Raw genomic sequence first — 20,364 nt, forward strand, 5'->3', positions numbered from 1 at the left:
GAAAAGTTGGCTTTGGCCAAGACAGGACCACCTCAGGGCAATTCGTGTTTTTCCAGCTGGTCCTGATTCAGTAAAGGGTCTAGAATGCAGTGCTTTCCAGAGTGGGGTCCTTGGACCATCTGTATTAGAAATGCTTGGGAAATTAGCTCACAGTCAGATTCCTCAGCCTCTAGCCAAGTGATATTTCTGCAGTAAAGTGTAAGAACCACTGCACCTAGAGGTTAGAGTAGACACACCCTCTAAGAGGGACAAGTGCCTCGAACAACGATGTTGGGTGTGGGCAGGATATGTAGATAGAACGGAGCAGAATTAAACAGTGCATTAAAAAGACCGTACACCACTATCAGGTGGGGTTTATCCCTGGCATGCAAGAATGGTTCAACATGCCAGCCGGCCTGGATCAGCGGTTGAGTGTTGACCTATGAACCAGGAGGTCATGTGCGATTCCCAGTCAGGGCATATTCCTGGGTTGCAGCCTTGATCCCCAGTGTGAGGCGTGCAGGAGGCAGCCGATCAATGATTCTCTCTCATCGTTGATGTTTCTATCTCTCTCCTCCTTCCTCTCTGAAGCCGATAAAAATAAAAAATAAACAAAAAAGAATGGTTCATCATATGCAAATCAATAAACGTGATACACCACATTAACAAAATAAAGAATAAAATCATGATTGTGTTAATAGATGCAGAAAAAGCTTTTGACAAAATTCAACATCCTTTCATGGCAAAAGCTCTTAACAAATTATGTATAGAAGGAATGTAGCTCAACATAATAAAGGTCATTTATGACAAACCCACAGCTAACATCATACTCAATAATAAAACGTTAAAAGCTTTTCCTCTACAATCAGGAACAAGACAAGGATGCCCATGCTCACCACTTCTAGTAACGCAGTATTAGAAGTCCCAATCAGGGCAATTAGGCAAGAAAAACAAATTTTTTAAAATATGCAAATTGGGGGGGAAAAGTAAAACTGTCTCTTTTTAGCAGATGACATGATCTTATATACAGAAAACCCTAAAGTCTCCACCAAACATTATTAGAACTAATAAATAAATTCAGTAGTTTCAAGATAAAAAAAATCAATATACCAAAAAAAAATAATCAGTTGCACTTCTATATAATATGAAGGAACTATTGAAAAGAGAAATTAAGAAAAAAATCTCATTTACAATAGCACCAATAACAATAATATACTTAAGATTAATTTAACCAAGAAGATGAAAGACATATCCATGGAAAACTAGGAGACATTGATGAAATAAATTGAAAAAGACACAAATAAACATGATACTCCATGTTCCTGGACTGGAAGACTCTACATTAGCAGTGGTTTTGGAGGGGGCAGAAAAGGATTGGCTCTGAGAACCTCAAGCCATTATCGCTTGTACTATCTGGTCACCTCTGCGCCCTCTTCCTCCTGCCCACTGTTTCCTGAGTCACTAACCACCCCAGCCCACTTCAGGAGCCAGGAATCCCCAGAAGCAGGGAGGCAAGACCACTGCTCTAGTGAACCATAGCGTCCCACATTATCCCTCTGCCTAGACCCTGCCCTGACTCTGGATGTGAGGTTTCAGCTGAGGCTCTGAGAGCCAGTGAGGGCTGCTGAAGTTGGAGCTTCTAGATCACCCACCTGGAGAGCTGTAAAAATTCCTGCTCTCCCTACGCAGAACCAGAACCGAAAGAGCCCCAAAGGGGAAAAGATAATTTGTCAGCATAGAAAACCAACACTGAAAATATGAAAGGCAATTCCCTAAATTCACTACCACTGCTGTAAAAAAGGTGAAAAGAGAACTTCCAGGCAGAAGTGTTGCCAATGCTGTACTGTAATACAGACGCCTTTGTAAAGGAGAAAAGGCGCAGGCTCTGTAATCTCTTTAATGACAGTCAGAGGCCCGAGGGAAGGGCAGTCACATTTCATAATGACTAATTAAGTTGCTTGAATTGCTACTTGTAGTAGAAAAGTTTCCCAGAGAAATCATATTCTTCTTTTTAATTTTTTGACAATTCTCCAAAGGAAGGCAAGTATGAGCAAGATATTAAACCACATTGTGTTTTGTTCCCACAAAACACTATTGGTCATGGCATTACCAATGACTCCATAAAGATTCTCATTAAATTTTCAGGACTTTTAGGGATTAAAAGAAAAAAAGCAAACAAATGTTATATTAATGCAGCTAAATATAGGTGATATTAAATATAATGAAATTAGGTGGTATTGGCACATAGAATGTAGTTTTCTTATATTTTTGTTGATTTCAGAGAGGAAAGTAGAGGGAGAAATAGAAACATCATCGATCAGTTGTCTCCTGCACATCCCCTACTGGGGAATGAGCCACTACCTGGGCAGGTGACCTGACTGGGAATTGAACTGTGATCTCCTGGTTCATAGGACAACCATTGAACCACACTGGCTGGGCAGAAAGTACTTTTCAAAAATTCTGCTGTTTGTAATTAGAGATTTCTGATTAATTCATATTGAGATGGATTATAAATTTGTAGATTCATATTTACTAAACTGGGTTAAACAGATACACAATGTTCCTTAACATACTTATCATTTTAGATTCTCCATCTGCATTTATTTCTCCTTCTTCTAATAAACTACCAGAGTTCTATAGAATTAAAAAAATAAATTTAAAAAAAAAACCTAAAAAATGCTTCACAATCTCTCTGAAGTTTGCAACCCACTGATAGAGGCTAAAAATTATGCTTTTCCATGAGGAAGTAATAATCTCCTGTATTAGTTTCCTGTTGCTGGTGTAACAAGTTATCACAAACGTAGTAGCTTAGAACAATTCAAATTTATTATTTTACAGTTCGGGAGGTGAGAAATCCAAAATCAGTAGCATCGGGCTGAAAACAAAGTATCAGCAGGGCTGTGTCACTTCTGGAGGCTTTAAGAGAGACCAGCTTCATTGCCTTTTCCAGTTCTAGAGCCTGCTTGCATTTCTTGGCTTGTGGCCCCATCTTAAAGCCAGAAGCATAGCATCTCCCAATCTCTTTCTCTGACTCTCCTGCCTTCTTTTTATAAAGAACTTGTGATTTCATTGGACCCACCCATAATCTCGCCATCTCAAGTCCCTTTTGCAATAAAAGGTCATCTATTCAAAGGTTCTGGGGATTAGGACATGGACATCTTTGGGGGATCATTATTTGTCCAGCTACGTCTTCTCACCTATCCACCCACTATCTACTATTGCAATTTCTTACTGTTCATTGTGGAGGTGCAAGCAAAAGAAACCAAATCTGATTCTCTTAAGTAAAAAGAGAATTATTAGGAAGATAGAAATTAGGAGAAAGCCTGGCAAAATGGTCACAAGCAAGATCCAAGGGAAGTTAGAGCCAGAACCACAGCCAAAATGTTGGCCTCAGAAGAACTGCCTGCCATGTGTCCTTCCTGGAGACCCCTCTGGTGCTGCTGTCACCAGACCTTGGATATAGCTGCTGCATGCTTATTGGATTCCTAGTGATTTCCTGGAGCTGTGTGTCCTGTGCAACTTGGGGGAGGAGGGCATCTAATGAGCCAGGCTTAGGTCATCTACTTAATGCTCGACTGAGGCTTGACTGGAAAGCCCTACCTGCCTCTTACTTGTTTTAGAGAAATACGTCCACAAAGAAGTATGTCCCGGTGCTGGGCAACTACAAAAATGGCAAATGTTCACTAGACTCTTCCGACTCAAGAAGTAGGTACATGCTGTGCTTGAGAGAAAGGCTGCACTTTTGAAGAATCTTAAATCACTGAATAAAACTTGGAAGTTGCTCATATAAAGTTTTGCTACACTCTGACATCAGACCTTCATCTCTTTGTGGTCTTCACTTAAGAAAATTTCCTGGGTGGCTGTTGCTTTTAACCTTTCCCTCTTCTTACTCTTTCTCTTTAACGATACGAGTGCCATACGTATATCCATTGCCTTCTTCTCCCTCTATGTACCAAGTACTTACAAGCTAGGAATATAGGCATGAAGATAATCTCTGGAATATGTCTAGGCACACCCTTCTATCCTTAATATGCAAGGATGATACTGTGACCCATGAAATGATTCATTGTTTGACTTGTTTTTCAAGGTGTGGTAATGAGTTTGTTCTGACATATCGTCTTCTCTGCCTTGAGCGTCTTGTGCCTGTTTGGTATGTCTGGCCATTGCCTTTTGCTTTGCCAATGACCTGAACTAGAGTCAAATCTCTACCCATGACCCAATAATGCTGAATTCCAACCATGGGGCTAAAATTAGCCTGGGGAGATAACACTTAAATGCTGTGAAGCAGCTGAGCTTATTAGGAGAAGGGGAATAGAAAGAAACTAAAAAGGGATGTTTATGTTTTAAGAAAAGAAGGGTTGAAAAAAATCCCAATGATTTGAAAAACACACCCTTTGTCTCTTTTTATATGACTCCTTTTTTCCTGAATACTGATATCTAGAACCTTCTGAAAGGTCTAGAAAGGTCCTTGTGTCATCTCTGGTCAGACCCTTTATGATGCAGACCTTGGTTAGAGCTGACAGCAAGATTGGCAAGGGAAAAAGTAAATAAAGGAACCTTATAAATGTCCATAACCTTTGGTCCAGCAATTCCACTTACAGAAATCTAGTCTCAGGAAATAAACAGAGATATGGAAAGAAGATTTGTGTACAATGATATTTATCCAAAAGCTAATTATAATAGTAAGGATTATATTACTATAATATAATAGTAAGGATTTGGAATGCAATCTAAAAGTTCAATAACAGCAGTATCAAATACTTACTAATCTTTTAATTTGCATAAGGCATGGTGCCAAGTGAATTATATGAACTATATCACCAAATCTCACAAGTGAAGTGCTATTATTATCCAATTTTATAAATGAAGAAACAGTCACAGAGAGGTTAAGCAGCTTGCCCAGAGCCATGCAACTCCAAGTAGTGGGTCCAGACTTGAAGTGAGTTTTGTCTGAATCCAAAGCTGGTGCCTGACACCATCACCATTCCTCAGTAGGGGAATGACTAAACAAATACAGTAGCAACATGATGAAATATTACGTTGTCATTACTAGGATGGTTTTGAACAATTTTTAATAAAATGAGGAAATGTTCATGATGCAATATTTAATGAAAAAGAAAAACAGTAAAGACTACTAGGGTACAGATATACACAAAGGATTGTTAACAAATATAAAAATAATTGTTTCCTGTTTGGGAACAATTATAAAACAGTGTTTTCTTTTCTATACTCATACTTTTCAAGCAGCCTACAAGTAGTATGCATTGTTTGTACAATAAAGGAAAATAGTTGGTTTTCAGAGAAAAATAACTCTTGGCTGGAATGTTCTATGAATCAGTGCTAAATGCGTTAGCCCAACCGTAACCCATGGTGGTGGGGTTCAGAGCCCTAATGGCCAGCCCCCGGAGGAGCAGTGGCTAAGTCTCAACATGGGAGAGGCTGCTTTCAGGGCTGGCTGAGCCTTCCCAGCCTGAGCCACCCTGCGGCAGAAGTGGGGTGATGAACAAATGCGGCCAGTGACCAGCAACACCGTCAGAACTGGATGAAAATTTTCACTCTGCAACTTCTGCCTATGTGACTGTGGGCAAGTCATTTACCCTTTTTACACCTTTGTTTCCTCATCCATAAAATAAGGACAATAGCACTATGCACCTGATTAAGTTGTTGTTGAGGATGAAATGAGAGGAGGTAGGTAAAGTGTAGTACAACACTTAAAAGGAATAACAAAGCACCCTTTGCCCCTTGGGGGACGGGGTAGAGGGAAGGGCTGAGATTGATTTGACATCATCCATAAGAAACAGATGGAATACATTATTGCTAAAACCAAATCCCTTTCAGCAGATTTTATTAAATTACGCTGGTATTTGGTGAGCCAAAATAAATATAGTTATGTTTCTAGTTTTGGCCAAGTATAAGAAACTACACATTTTGGTTTTTTACAACCACTGTACATTTCCTATGAATACACTGTCTTCTATAAGATTAACTCTAGTATCCAATGTCAGTGAACATAAGTTACATAAAATTTTTTTTTATCAAAGTAGAGATAGTCCTAGCTGGTTTGGCTCACAGGATAGAGCATCGGCCTGCGGACTGAAGGGTCCTGGGTTCGATTCCGGTCAAGGGCATGTACCTTGGTTGCGGGCACATCCCCAGTAGGGGGTGTGCAGGAGGCCGTGATTGATGTTTCTCTCTCATCAATGTTTCTAACTCTCTATCCCTCTCCCTTCCTCTCTGTAAAAATCAATAAAATATATATTTAAAAAAAGTAGAGATGATTTGGGTTTTCTGAGTATACTCAAGTATGTACTGTGAGAGTTATAGGCATAATTTAATATTCCATTGCAGGGACAGAATTGTCTCATTATGGATATGACATGGCAGACATTAAATAAATAATAAAAATACCACAAGGCTTTTCTGGCACATTAGGCAATATACTGATGATTACAGCTGATATAAATAGTTTTCCGGTCATAAAAGCTTTGTGTGTACATCACTCTGTGTTTGTAAATGTGTTTGTATGTTAAAATACTTGAAAATACTATAAATTACTAATAGTAAGTAGGTTATGGGGATGGGATTAGAGATGGTTCTTTTTCTCTCCTTTTTATTTTCCCTGTTCAAATTATTTTCTCTTATTATAGTTACTGCTTTTATAATTAAAAATGATTAAGTATTATTTAAGACATGACCTAACCACTTGGTGGCGGTATGCCATGAAGAATATAGTCCATATGGCTTCATTGCAGTCCTACACTAAAAAAATTTGCCTTTGCCTTGATTTCTTCTACAACATTCTTGTTTATAACTTGTTTTACTTCAGCTATTCAATTCTTTGTGAAATTGCTCTCTGATAATTAAGTCTCTTTTTAAAATGACTTTAATTTAATCTAATTTAAATGAATGAACCTGGTAGATTTGAAACTATGATGACAAAGGACCCAAGAGGAAGACTGTGTTTATTCTCTATTAGGGCTAATAAAGACCTAGTCAGATATGAAAATTATTGTTATATGATGCAAATCATAGGCTTAGAGCCATTTTCAGGATTGTCTTCTGTCAGCTGGGTGGATAGTGTCCTTGAAGTCACCTCTGACAGCTTTTAATGATCAGTTTCATTGTCAAATAACCACCTATACTTATACAAAAGAATTACATTAACCTGTGTTAAAAGACAACAGCAATATATATATTCTTAAATATCAATGCTAATTTTAAAATAATGAAAATGAAAAGAAATCCAGCAACATATGCTATAAACCCATGGTTTTGGCATACTAAAAATTGTATCACATAATAAAGTTATATTTCTCTTTAAAATTTCAAATTGATGTAGATGCAGACTCCTGCATGGGCTCCCCGAGAATGAACAGAAGCTTATAAAATACTAATTTAGATGAATAAACCTGACTGTTGGGCAAGGGGCAGAACCTGCTCCCTCACAATTTGATGGAACCACATACCTGGAAACAAAAGACTTAATGAAGCATTGTGAAGCCGAAGGGCATTTCTGATTTGTCACAATTCACAGTGAAACATTCCCCTCTTGCTGTGGAGAAGCCAGAATAAAAACACGGGAAAGATCTTCTGGCTTTTCTAATGTTTTCATCTTCTAAAGTGCCCTACCCATTGTTCTTAGAAAACTGCTCTTCAATGGAGCTTGTGCTGGCACCCAGATCAGCCCTTTTCGAACATTTCCAAAGACCCATAGGAACCTTTGTATTGGAACTCTATGATATTTTTCCTCAAAGAGAGTTGTCTGGGCCACGTAGCTTGTTTCATTCAAGTGTGTGATGTCTCGGTGGCAGCTAAGGACACCACAAGTTGTGATTCCCCCTGGCTCCTAAGTACTTTTTTTAAAAAGAAGAATTTGAACTCTGAAATCAGAATGAATAATGGGGCTTGAGGCATGCCTGGGGATCCAGGGCTTAGAACCGTTTTTACCATTCTCTTGTGTCAGCTAGGAGAACCATGTCCTTAAAGTCACCCCTGGCAGCTTTTAATTATCAGGAGGGAAGAGATGGGTAAGGAAGCTCCAGTACTCTTGAATTTAGACTTGAAAGCGAGTTCGAAGCCAAGGTTGCTCACCCCACCCTGGTCCGAAACTTTCATTAGGAGTGTCTTGACAACCTTTATGACCAGCTGGGGCTGGCCAAGATCCTTGCCAGTGGAAAGGAGCAGGGGGAGGTCATTAGTGGCATTCCTCTCCTGTGTTACAACCTCAGAGTGTCTGCTAATCAAACCTGGGCTTCCTCTACGGTGGCTAGAGGCTGTTCACTAACAGCATCTCACAGATTGTGCAAAGGCAAAAGTGACACATGTTGGAGGCTCGCAAGGAAGCCTGAATTTTATTGCATCGTCTATTGGAAGGAATAAAGTAGAGACCAGTTATTGTACATTTTTTTTTTTGGCTCAATGAAAGAAATAACGCTCCTTGGTATTTGTTGCCTAGAAGCCTCATCAAATTAGCAGACACACCTTGAGGTTTTATAAACTCTAAGTAGTTCCTATTGTTTTTTTTTCCTCCTTTGGGATTTACCCAATTAAATAACAACAAGAAAAAAAAAAAAACACAGTTGAAGGCCTTTGAGTTTATTCCATCGTTTAAGCCTATTAAAGCTACTGACTTACTTTCATCATCTCCAAACGAGTAAAGAAACTCTTAGGAAATTGGGTAACCTGAGTGTAAGATATAAAAGCTGATGCTATTTTCTTTTTCTTTAAGTTCCCCTGGTCACACAGAAATCCTTCCAACATGACACTCGGAATTCTGGGCTTCGAGTTGCTTCCATCATTAAAGGACACCTCACTTCTGGTAAGAAGATGCAATGTGGGTTTTTATAATGGTTTTTAACGAATCATTTATTTGAATTCTCCCTACTGAAAAATTGTGTCAGGCATACCTTTCTTGATAAGAAGATTGCCTATATGCTTTCTATAGGAAAATAATCAACAAAGATCTCCTTAAAATTGAATTTAAGGAGTGGTGGATGTAGGTGGGTTTTACCAGATTTTGCTCCGTGTTGAATATGTTTTCATTTTAATTGGTGCTAGGGCTCAAGACCCCAAAATGTTTTTCTAAAACATTTCCATTATTTCAGTGTCTACCATGTAGTAGAAGTTTTATATACATCATCTTTTTTAATCTTCAAAACACCTGGTGAGATAAGTGTTACATATGTATTTTTTTGTTTGGGAACACTAAAGTTCAGGGAGGTTGAGGAACTTGTGCCATTTCACATTAGGTGACAGACTAAAATTCAAATCCTATTTTTCAAATTCTGAAGTCTTTCATACAATCAAGATCTGATTTTATTTGTTAGTATGACTCAAGATTTTCCATTGATGAGCAGAGCTAAATATTTTAGGCATAAAAAGATCTTAGATCAGGTTGTAGGTTGTGCAATGGGCAAATACAACTCTAAATAGAAATTTCAAATTGAAAAACTGTAGGCATGACTATTTCACTACTGACCATGGATAGACCATTTTTCTCCTTGCATAGAAATCTAACAGGAATAGCATAAGAATTTTTGCAGATTATATTAACAATTTTTTGGACTTTTGTTTATTTATTTAACAAATACTTACTAAGCAACTACTATGTGCCAGGCACTGTTCTGGGTGCTGGGGAATCATCAGTGAAAAAAGTGAACAAAACCCCTGTCTTTTGTTGTTGTTGTTGACCCTCACCTGAGGCTTTTCCCCCACTGATTTCCAGAGAAAGTGGAATAGAGTGGTGGTGGTGGGGGGGGGGCAGAGAGAGGGAGAAGGGGGTAAAGAGAGAGAGAGAGAAAGAGAGAGAAAGAGATGGCTGTGAGAGAGATACATCGACTGGTTGCCTCCCTCAGGCACCCAACTGGGGCTGGGGATTGAACCTACAACCCTGCCTTTGACTGGGAATTGAACTTGTGACCCTTGGGTCCACAGGCCGACATTCTAACAACTGAGCAACACTGGCCAGGCTGAAAGCCCCTTGTCTTCATGGAGTTTCTATTCTAGATAGATGGGGCCGGGGGGAGAGGAGGGAAGGGTGATGAGGAAAACAACAAACAAAACAAGAAGAATAAAGTCAGGTGGCGGTACATGATATAAAGAAACACGAAGCAAGGTATGAGCACTCTGAATGTGTACATGTGAATCCATTACAAGGCAAGTGCTTAGGTTCAGTATAGATCCCTAATTACAGATGCCTACACAGACCTGCACCTTGATATCTCTGTGGGAATTGTGGAGGCTAGGAGCTCATGGCAGCTCGACTAGACAGGTATTATTACCTCTACTCTACAGTGAGCTTCAGCAAGTTTATAATGATGCCCTGAGTTAGAGAGCTGATCAGTGGCAGAGTCCATTTCAAACCCAGGCATCTCCGGTCACTCTGCTTTATCCTGGTCCCCTTTGCCCGTCTGATGTTAGTGTGGGGATTCTCTATCCTCCTCCAGGCACTAATGCCCAAGGGTATGTGGCAGTCAGTATCTTCCATTAGTTGCATGAAATCTTCAGCAATTGTGTTTTAGTCCCAGGAAAACACTAGTTTCATATTCCACTGGAACTCTGGAGTAATCTAAGCCCCTGACATCCAACTGGCTTTAGGAGAGGAGCTGCAAGTGTATGGTAGGTGCGGCAGGGAAATAACTAGAGAAGGGCCAACACAGTGTCTGCCGCGTGATAAGTATCTGATACACATTTGCCAAAGGGAGAGAGGAAGAGGGATGAATGGAGGTTAACCCCTTCCCCAACAATTTTTTTGTTAAAAACGTTTCTTTTTCAGACTAATTTTTTTATTTTGGTTCTATATAGTATTTTTGATGCTGGTTATGAAAACAGTTTGTAACTCATCTTCCTATAAACCATATTTTTTTACCATATTTTCTTAGTATACTCGTCGACGACTGAAAAAGAACATTTTGTGAAAACGTGTATACACGTTTCTGCCGGGGAAGGGGTTAATACACAGCACGGCTCAGAACAAACTCCAGTGTGATAAGTCATTTCTCAATTACAGTCTATATTTAAAAATAGAAAATAGGGAGAAGGTGTGATGATCTTGGGAGGTAATACATGTTGGATATATTATACTAATTATTTAAAGATTTCAGGGATTAATTCAACTTCAAAATGTGAGGAGAGCTAGCATTGTTTTTAAAATAAAATGTGAGTGCAAGATGTATAACAATTTAAATTTTTTTCTTATTACATATATTGTTCTACTAGTTCTATTGTTCCCTCTTTCTCAGCAGGGAAAAAAAATTCATGAACAATCAATTTTGAAGAATTGACAAGTTGTATACAACTTCTGTCTCACACAAAAGGTTAAAAACCGCACACAACAAAACCTCAGTTATAATTATGGCCAGCTTTAGACTCTGTTACAAGCAATTGAGAATTCTCACTGGTGTCAGAACCCCATTTGGCCCATCTCTAAACCTTTTTATATAAAATATGCACGCACAAGCTCAGAAGAATGTCTAATGCTGACCACATTTGCTAGAGTTGCACTTCCAGAAACCCGCTGACATCAGATATGTGCAACCCAGTGTTTTCAAACAAAAAGTATCATCACGCAGTTTGCCAGGGCAGTCACCTTAGAGTGAGAGGTAAAGATTAATTTTGTTTCTCCCTCCCCCTTTTCCTTTGAGATCAATGACCTTCGTTTTGAGGAGAGTAGGGAGAGCACAATGATTCTGATATCGCATGGACACTGATGCTTAGCTGAAATTATTTTTCTTTCCTCTCAGACAACAGGCAACAAGACATTGGACTTTTATCAGGAATGGTCTCCTTTGCCGTTGTGTTTTCAATTCTTTCTTTGATTGGGATATTTAACAAATCACTCCGAACTGGGTAGGTTTTCACAGAATTTCTATTTTTCTGATTTAGACCATATTTTTGTATCACCAAAATGTAGTTTGTTGAGTTATTTACAAGAAAAATCCATCAGCAATTTTATTCAGAGGAAGGAAAAACAAAAGGAACAGTTATGCCAAACTCTTTACAAATGTCACTCATTTAATCCTCAGTGACCCTGCCAGGAAAGCTCTATGGTCTAATTTACAGATGACTTACACAAGGTTTACAGAGTTAGGTGGTCAGCCCAAGGTCACTAGGCACTAGCCAGGAGTCCAGATCTGGCTGATCTCAAAGCCCATGTACTCTCTTTCACTACACAGCCTTCTCACTGTGCCCTAAAGTTTACCTACAGTGCCTGGATTCTTTTCTTTTTATAAAAAAATATATTTTTATTGGTTTCAGAGAGGAAGGGAGAGGGAGAGAGAGAGAGAAACATCAATGATGGGAGAAAATCATTAATTGGCTGCCTCCTGCACGCTCCCTTCTGGGGATCGAGCCCACAACCTGGGCATGTGTCCTGACCAGGAATCGATCTGTAACCTTCTGGTTCATAGGTTGATGCTTCAACCACTGAGCCACAACACCTGGATTCTTTAGAGTGGTTAAGTCATATCATAACCTGCCTCGAATTCTACCAAAACATGCTCCCTGAATCAGTGTGAAGAGAAGTGTAGCACCATTTGAATTCATCACTGGATACCAATTGTGTTAGTGGTTTAGCATGTGGGTCCAATGCCCATTCTTGGCCTTTTTCAATCATTTCCCTGAAATATGGTATTAGTAAAGATCTACACTTCATTATTTAAAAATGAGACTTTGAGGAAAGCAAGGCCTTAAATTTCCTAAATTTTACTAGATGCACTGAATACATATTTATAATATGTTGTTTCATGTGGCAGTCTCCCAGTACATCAATGACACACACATATGACTGCGCTAATTGGCATTGAGTCTCTCTTTTTGCCATCCCTTGTATCATGAGATAAACTTTTTTTTTAAACTTATAATCAAAACACAGTAGAAAGATTTAGAATGAGCTATTCTACATAAAGTATACTAGTGATTTTTAAAATGTATGTAGGCTTCTTCCTCAGAAATTAAGTATTTAAATTACACATTAATAAACATACCCCTTGTACCTTGGGCAAATGAATATGGAACTTCATTTTCAGTTGTTTTAAAATATACTCAATTACAAAGCCCTTTGAAATATTTTAATATTCAAACTTATACCACATACAAATACTCATATTTGTGTTATCCAAGAAGTCTATGTTAGTGAGAAATTTTAAATAACAGTAAATTTGTTACTAAGAATAACCTAAGAATTAGCTTCCTGTTGATAATGACAAATAAAAATATAGGACAATTCTTTGCTAATTTAATTATTTAAATATGTATTATTTTTAAAAAGATAAAAGAACAAGAGATAATTCCAATATAAGTATTGTACATATTAGCAGATACTGTTATTTACTGTAATGATACATTATTTATATAAGCCTTATTTCAGAAATAGAGATCTCTCTCTATATATAGATATTCTTACCGTATCAGCAGCTGTATAAAACTTTTCTACAATAGCATGAACTTACTAATTTGGTCTAATTTTAGGTAGAGAAAGAGAGTGTAAATTAGTAAGAAAGCTGAATCATAAAACATTGCATAAATGTGTAAGGAAATTATTTTTACCTTACAGTTCAAGGTCAAATTGGCCTAGCAAAGTATTTTCAGATATTTTGGTTGTTACTTAGTAAAAGTCCAAAGAGAAGCTGCTTAAACAGATTAACAAGTCTGATCTGTTGTTAATGGATGTGCTGTTACCATGGGGAAATGTACCATAGATCAGTTTAGTCTCTTCTAAGTTCCTGGTACAATCTTTTTCTCAAATCAATTTTTACTATAAATGCAGAAAATGCTTCCAACACAGTGGCAGTACCAAGGGACAGCTTTGGGGAAGAAGTGGATTGTACACAGCTTCTCCCTCTTCTTTCCATCATCCTACCCCAGTGATCCTAAATAAGTACACAGGCTAAATAAAAAATGGCATTCTCACTGTGCCACAATACTGTAAGACAGTTTCCCAGTCCTCCGATTCCATCCACATAAAGAAAGTCTGAACCACCACCATCATCTCAATGATTCCACTACCTGGAATCATTACAAATTCAGAATTAGAGAAGCTTGAATTAAATGGTTTTATTATATAACATTTTCTTCTTTAATATTTTTCTGTGGTTGTGGTCACCTTGGAAAGCTCTACAAAATATCCCTTAAGTTTTCCAAACCTTTCCATACTGAGATCTCCTGCTCATCATGCTTTGCCATATCTAACATATGTACAGTTTTCAATTCTAGGGTGTTTCTCCCACTTATCTTGAATCTAGCGTGAGTGTTTTGAAATGTTCCGGCTCATTAGAGAGAAGCAGAGTAATAGAGAGAAGAGAAAAATCCCTACAGACATTGAATCAACTTCCCACTTAACTATTTAAAGAGATTAAAATCTTAGCTTCTGCTTCAGAAAGCTTGATTTTATTATGCATTCTATTCAAGTTGATTTTCTAATCTCTCATAGGATTGCCTACACCAATCCTAAAGTAAAATGCTTCTAATATGCATTTTTGCTTTTTAGCATTAAAAGAAGAATGTTATTGCTAATACCAAAATGGCTTCATGAAGACATTCCTAGTATGAAGAACAGTAATGCTGTGAAAATGCTACAGGTAACTAAACACCATCAAATAAAAACTAAACGGCAGCTGTGTCCAAGAGTGCAGCTCAATAGAGTAGAATTTCCATTTCAATAAACAAATGTGTGTACATATAAGCATAACTGTATAAACATATGTAGAAACAAACTAATACATATTTTAAATCATACTTAAGAGAGGAGAGAATGGAATTAGTAAATGAAAAGAGAAATAGAAAAAAAATGCTATTCAACATGATGAAAGAAGGAGAAGAGAATAGCCAAAGAACATATATGCATGGACACAGACAACGTGCTTAAGGCCAGAGGAAGGAGAGGGTGGGTGTGGGTGGAGGAGGGGAGTAAGGAATTGAGGACTTCTGTAATAATGTCAACAATATAAAGAAAGATAAAAGGAAGAAAGAGAGATAGAGATAGAGATAGAGATAGAGATAGAGATAGAGATAGAGATAGAGATAGAGACAGAGGGAAAGAAAAATGAAGTGAAAGATTGTGAACTAGGTGGCAGAGTCACTTGGTGGCCAGGAAATTGGGCGGTGTCTTCAGGGACCAACGGAAGAGGGCAGAAAGGTTCAATTGAATGAGCCTCACAGACCCAAAGGAGTTTTCATTTTACATGAGATTGGAGAAGCAGGTGGAGCCTAAGGAGGACACTACTTCACTCCTGAGACCCAATGGAATTTGAGAAAATAAATGTGTGAGGACTATGAGAGCAGGTGTCACTAGGGGTGGGGTCAGGTCTTCACTTCAGCAAAGAAGAGAAGGGTGAGCCAGAAGACCTTGAGGACATAGGGGCCTTTGCTGGTTATGGAGGAACTGTTGATGATTATGAGTGAAGGGAAAGAATCTGCTGTGTGTGCTCCTACTTTCCAGCACTCTGGCCTGGCCATCAAGAGACTCAAAACCGAGTCAATGGGACAGACACATTATCCAAGCATTGCAATGCAGTGATGTAAGTGCAGTGACAGAAATAAGATGAGACATGACAAGAGTATATTGAAAGATGAATGGGAGTTGCTCAGAAGATACAGAGAATGTTTAAAATCGAGAGGACAACATGAGCAAAAGCACAGAAGGGAGAGGAGTGTGCTGGGTATTGCTTTATCAAAAGGATTTACATGAGGAGTAGCTGGAAAAATACTGGAATGGTGAGTGAGATCAGATCACAAAAGGTCTTACAGCTATGGAACTTCATTCCGTTGACCAATAGTTTTAAAACTTTAATAAAATCTGTATTTTTAGCTTAGGAACCCCGTATTCAAATGATGTGAGGAAGACTAGTATTTGTAAGACAAAATGGCTCTATTTGGAGCTTCGGCAAGCAAGCCCATTAATCAACTCCTTCCCCATTTCTCTAAGGCAGCGGTTCTGAACCTGTGGGTCGCAACCCCTTTGGCGGTCGAATGACCCTTTCACAGGGGTCGCCTAAGACCATCCTGCATATCAGATATTTACATTACAATTCATAACAGTGGCAACATTACAGTTATGAAGTAGCAACGAAAATAATTTTATGGTTGGGTCACAACATGAGGAACTGTATTTAAAGGGCCAGAAGGTTGAGAACCACTGCTCTAAGGCAACAGTTTTCAGCCTTGGTTGCTTATTAGAATCCTGGCCCATTCCAGGATCTCTGGGGGCGGAGAATGGGTCTGGGGAGACTCAGGCAACAGTATTTTCCAAAGCTTCCCAAATGATTCCACTTCATGGCCAATGTTGAGAACACTATTGAGGGGTTGAAAACTACTGCTAAAGACAATGAGGAGCCAGTGGGAGTTTTCAATTGAAATAGACATGGTCCTAGAAAAGAGGCAGGTTTAGGGGGGTCAGAGAAATGAGCACAGTGAGGTGTGGACAAAGTGTCAATAAGCAAGAATCCAGAGTGCTGACTCATTTGTAGGGGGTCTATAAACCATAAGGAATAAAATGAGTCCATGGAGTGACAAGGAGCAGGTCATTGGTGATCCTGGGCCAGAGGTTCAGTTGAGAAGTGAATGGAGGAGGAGGAAGTGGGGAGTAAGGGTGGAAACGTCTTCTGATGAGTGCTGTCTAGAAGGGAAGGGAAGAAAGGGGCTATGCTGACATGTGGTCAGCTTTCAAATACTTGTGCAATGAATGAATAACAGTAACTCCAGAGGGGTGTGGAGTCAGAAGCGTGTTTGTACTAAATTGGACAGGCCTGAGAAAGATTATTACAGAGAGGGGAACGTGATTGAACATGACTGTGAAGAAGAAGGGAGGGAATGGTCTAAAGCAGTGGTTCTCAACCTTGGCTGCACATTAGAATCGCCTGGGAATCTTTTTAAAATCCTGATTTCTGGGCCTCATCCTCAGGAAATTCTGTTTCTTTGTTACTAATGTTGTGGCCCCACCCCATAACAAAGAAACAGAATTTCCGGAGGATGACACCCAGAAATCAGGATTCCCAGGTGATACTAATGTGCAGCCAAGGTTGAGAACCACTGGTCTAAAGGAAAGAGGTGGAAAATCCACCCTGAGCAGGAGGAGGGATCTTTGTCTCTGGATACAGGAAGGAGAGAAAGGCTGACAGTGGAGGGGTGATCTAAACAACTGAACCCACATATGTAATGAGGTACAAGGTTAATTAGCTGAAGGACAAACATACATTCACCAAATTACAGATAACAAATACTTTAGTCTTGATATTCATTCCACTTAGTAGTTCTTTTTTGCTCCCCTATTAATTGTACTAGGGCATTGGGAGCTTCTTATGGCTCAAGGAAATGTCTCTGATCCCTCGTGATCAGATCCTCTTCTTCCTTTATGGCCCTCACTCTGGAATAGTTCCCGTTGGTCTCTTGTGTCCTTCGTTGTGGTTTGACTCCCACCCACTTCCTCACTTAGTTGCCAGCCTAAAGTGGGGAACCACCTCCCTCCCCAGAACACAGTCACCCTGCATTCTTAGTTTCCTGCAGTGTCTAGTATCAGGGGTGGGCAAACTTTTTGACTCGAGGGCCACAGTGGGTTCTTAAACTGGACCGGAGGGCCGGAACAAAAGCATGGATGGAGTGTTTGTGTGAACTAATATAAATTCAAAGTAAACATCATTACATAAAAGGGTATGGTCTTTTTTTTTTCAGTTTTATTCATTTCAAATGGGCCGAATCTGGCCCGCAGGCCGTAGTTTGCCCACGGCTGGTAGTTCCTTTGACCTCATCCGTCCTTTAACTACAGTGGTTCCCCCTTATCCGCGGTTTTGCTTTTCCCACTGTTAGTTATCTGAAGTCAAAAAATATGAAATGGAAAACTCCAGAAATAAGCAATTCATAAGTTTTAAATTGTGCCAATTCTGAGCATTTGTCGTGTATCCAACTATATACACTACCTGCCCATTAGTCACATGGTAGCCATCTCAGTTGTCAGATTGACTGGTGGTATTCCAGTGCTTGTTTTCAAGTAACCCTTATTTTATTTAATAAAGGCCCCAATGCACAAGAGTAGTGAAGTTGGAAAATTGGCTATCCAAAGAGAAGTCATAAAGTAGTGTATGTCTGTATAGGAAAAAAAACAAACATAGTATATACAGTCATCTTCTGCTTAATGATGGAATATGTTCTGAGAAATGTGTTAGACAATTTTGTCCTAGTGCAAACATCATAGAGTGCACTTCCATAATGGTACAGCCTACTACACACATAGGCTATATGGTACAAACTATTGGTCCCAGGCTATTAGCATGTACTGTGTGTTACTGCACAAAACAATACAAGATCAAATCAAGCATGTGAAAAATGATTCAATCAAGAGAACTCTATCGCATCAGGGATTAGGGCATCGACACATGAATTTCGGAGGGATGCAAACATTTAGTCCACAGCAGAAGCTATAATTTTACAGTTGTGTTGGGTGGAAGCTATGTGCCCTGGGAAGCCAGCCATCAGCTGGAAAACTTTAAGACCTTCTCTTACCCAGAAGAATTATCAGGCTTTTATACAAATAAAAATCTTCTTCATCTACCCTCCTGATTACCACAGATGTGTCTGAATTGTGAGCAGCTGCACAGCTTTAGAAACTCAACTCAAAACACTTCTTACAATCTTAGTCTCAAATGAAAGCGAAATAGGATTCTCCCCTACCACAGTTTTTCATTTAAGCAGCCAAATATTTTCTTGTAGTAAGGCTCCATAATATTAAAAGATATTCCAACATATTTCAAAATCCAAATTTTAAAAGGCCCTGAAACAATATGCAGAATGCTTTCTTTTTTAAAAATTTTAAACCAAGACATGTACTTAAGACAGGGATTATTTTTATTTTTCCTTTCCTTCAGTCTCCTCAAGGGGGAATTTAATAAAGGCTTGGATTCAAGCAGGGTAACAATGGAGAAAATCCTATGGGAAGATAAAGAATATGAGAAACAGGAGAGGGAAAGGAAAGTTGAGGGAAATTAGAATTCCAGTCCTTATCCAGTTATCCAGCTGGCCCCTTTAAATGTCTTTTGTAAATTAAAACAATGCTTTTTCTTCCCAGGAAAAGAGTGAATTCATGAATAATAATTCCAGCGAACAGGTCCTATATGTTGATCCAGTGATTACAGAGATAGAAATCTTTCTCCAAGAAGAACACAAGCCCATGGACTGCAAGAAAGGAAGGAATACAGGAGCCCTGGAGACAACAGAGTGCCTGCAAAAGTCACTGCTCGCCAGTACCACAGTTGTGTATATTCCTGATATCAACACGGGATATAAACCCCAGATTTCTAATTTTCTCACTGAGGAAGACCATTTCAGCAATGATGATGACACCGATTCCTCAACTCTCAAACCAACAGTTGATTCCTTAGACCTGGGAAAAAATGCCCTTTTTAAAAAATACCCTAATTGTGCTCTTTCTGTCTCAAGTATGAATTCATTAAACAATACACTATTTCTTGAAGAATTAAGCCTCATTTTAAATCAAGGAGAATGCAATCCTTCTGACACGCAAAACTCGACACAGGATGAAACCACCACGCTTTTGGAAAATGCTTCCCCCAGTGAAACTCTTCCAGAACAGACCCTGCTGCCCGATGAATTTGTCTCCTGTTTGGGGATCATGAATGAGGAGTTGCCATCTATTAATTCTTATTTCCCACAAGATATTTTGGAAAACTGCTTCAATAGGATGTCTCTCTTGGAAAAGTAGAACTGTGTAGTCAAAATTAATGTGAGAAAGCTGCCTTGCAATCTGAAGTTGAATGTCCCCCTCAACATAAATTTAATTCTGCCCTATTTTTTATAAATAAGAGAATTAAGATCCAAAGATGGAATATACTTTATGGTCACCAAAAAAGTAGCAATATTAGGGATACCTCCTGTATTTTTAAAAAAAGAATCAACGATATCCTTTTCATTTTCCCTCCATGCCAGGCACAGAACAGCTCTCTGTTGTAGGAAGGATAAATAATACAAAATATATGGCAGTGAAGTAAATGCTGAAAATAGTTATTTAAAACCAAGACATTAATATTAGCTTGCCAGGGAGAGGCAAGTGTAATTTTCACTTTATTGCTTAAAATTATCTTGAGTAGATAAAAACATAGCCCCAATAGCAAAATAAGCAAAGGACAGAAACAGAGGAGCAATTAATTAGCATGTTTGCTTTATTATTTTTTTCTACTATTTTCTATTCAGCCCTTAGGGATTTGATCTTTCCTTATTTTGTTTTTTGTTTGTTTGTTTTGTTATCACCTTTTTATAGTGGGATACAAACATTTTAGTAACTTGCCCAAAGTCTTACAGGATCTTTCCTTATTTTGATTATGAACTAAGGAATTTATTAAAACAATGATGTGTGGAAATCATGAGATGATTATTTTTATT

General features: G+C 38.7%; 1 protein-coding gene across 1 annotated transcript in view; it reads left to right on the forward strand.

Annotated features, from left to right (window-relative positions):
* IL23R (interleukin 23 receptor) overlaps window positions 1–19,770 on the forward strand; it is a 66,731-nt gene extending 46,961 nt beyond the window's left edge. Inside the window, exons 8-11 of the mRNA XM_006766904.1 lie at window positions 8,708–8,797; window positions 11,721–11,826; window positions 14,465–14,555; window positions 19,034–19,770. Of these exons, the coding sequence (XP_006766967.1) occupies window positions 8,708–8,797; window positions 11,721–11,826; window positions 14,465–14,555; window positions 19,034–19,687 (941 nt within the window). The 3' untranslated portion in view covers window positions 19,688–19,770. The remainder of the gene's footprint in view (window positions 1–8,707; window positions 8,798–11,720; window positions 11,827–14,464; window positions 14,556–19,033) is intronic.
* The last annotated feature ends 594 nt before the right edge of the window (window positions 19,771–20,364 follow it).

Source organism: Myotis davidii, unplaced genomic scaffold (genome assembly GCF_000327345.1).
Source record: "Myotis davidii unplaced genomic scaffold, ASM32734v1 scaffold122, whole genome shotgun sequence".
Lineage (NCBI taxonomy): Eukaryota > Metazoa > Chordata > Mammalia > Chiroptera > Vespertilionidae > Myotis > Myotis davidii.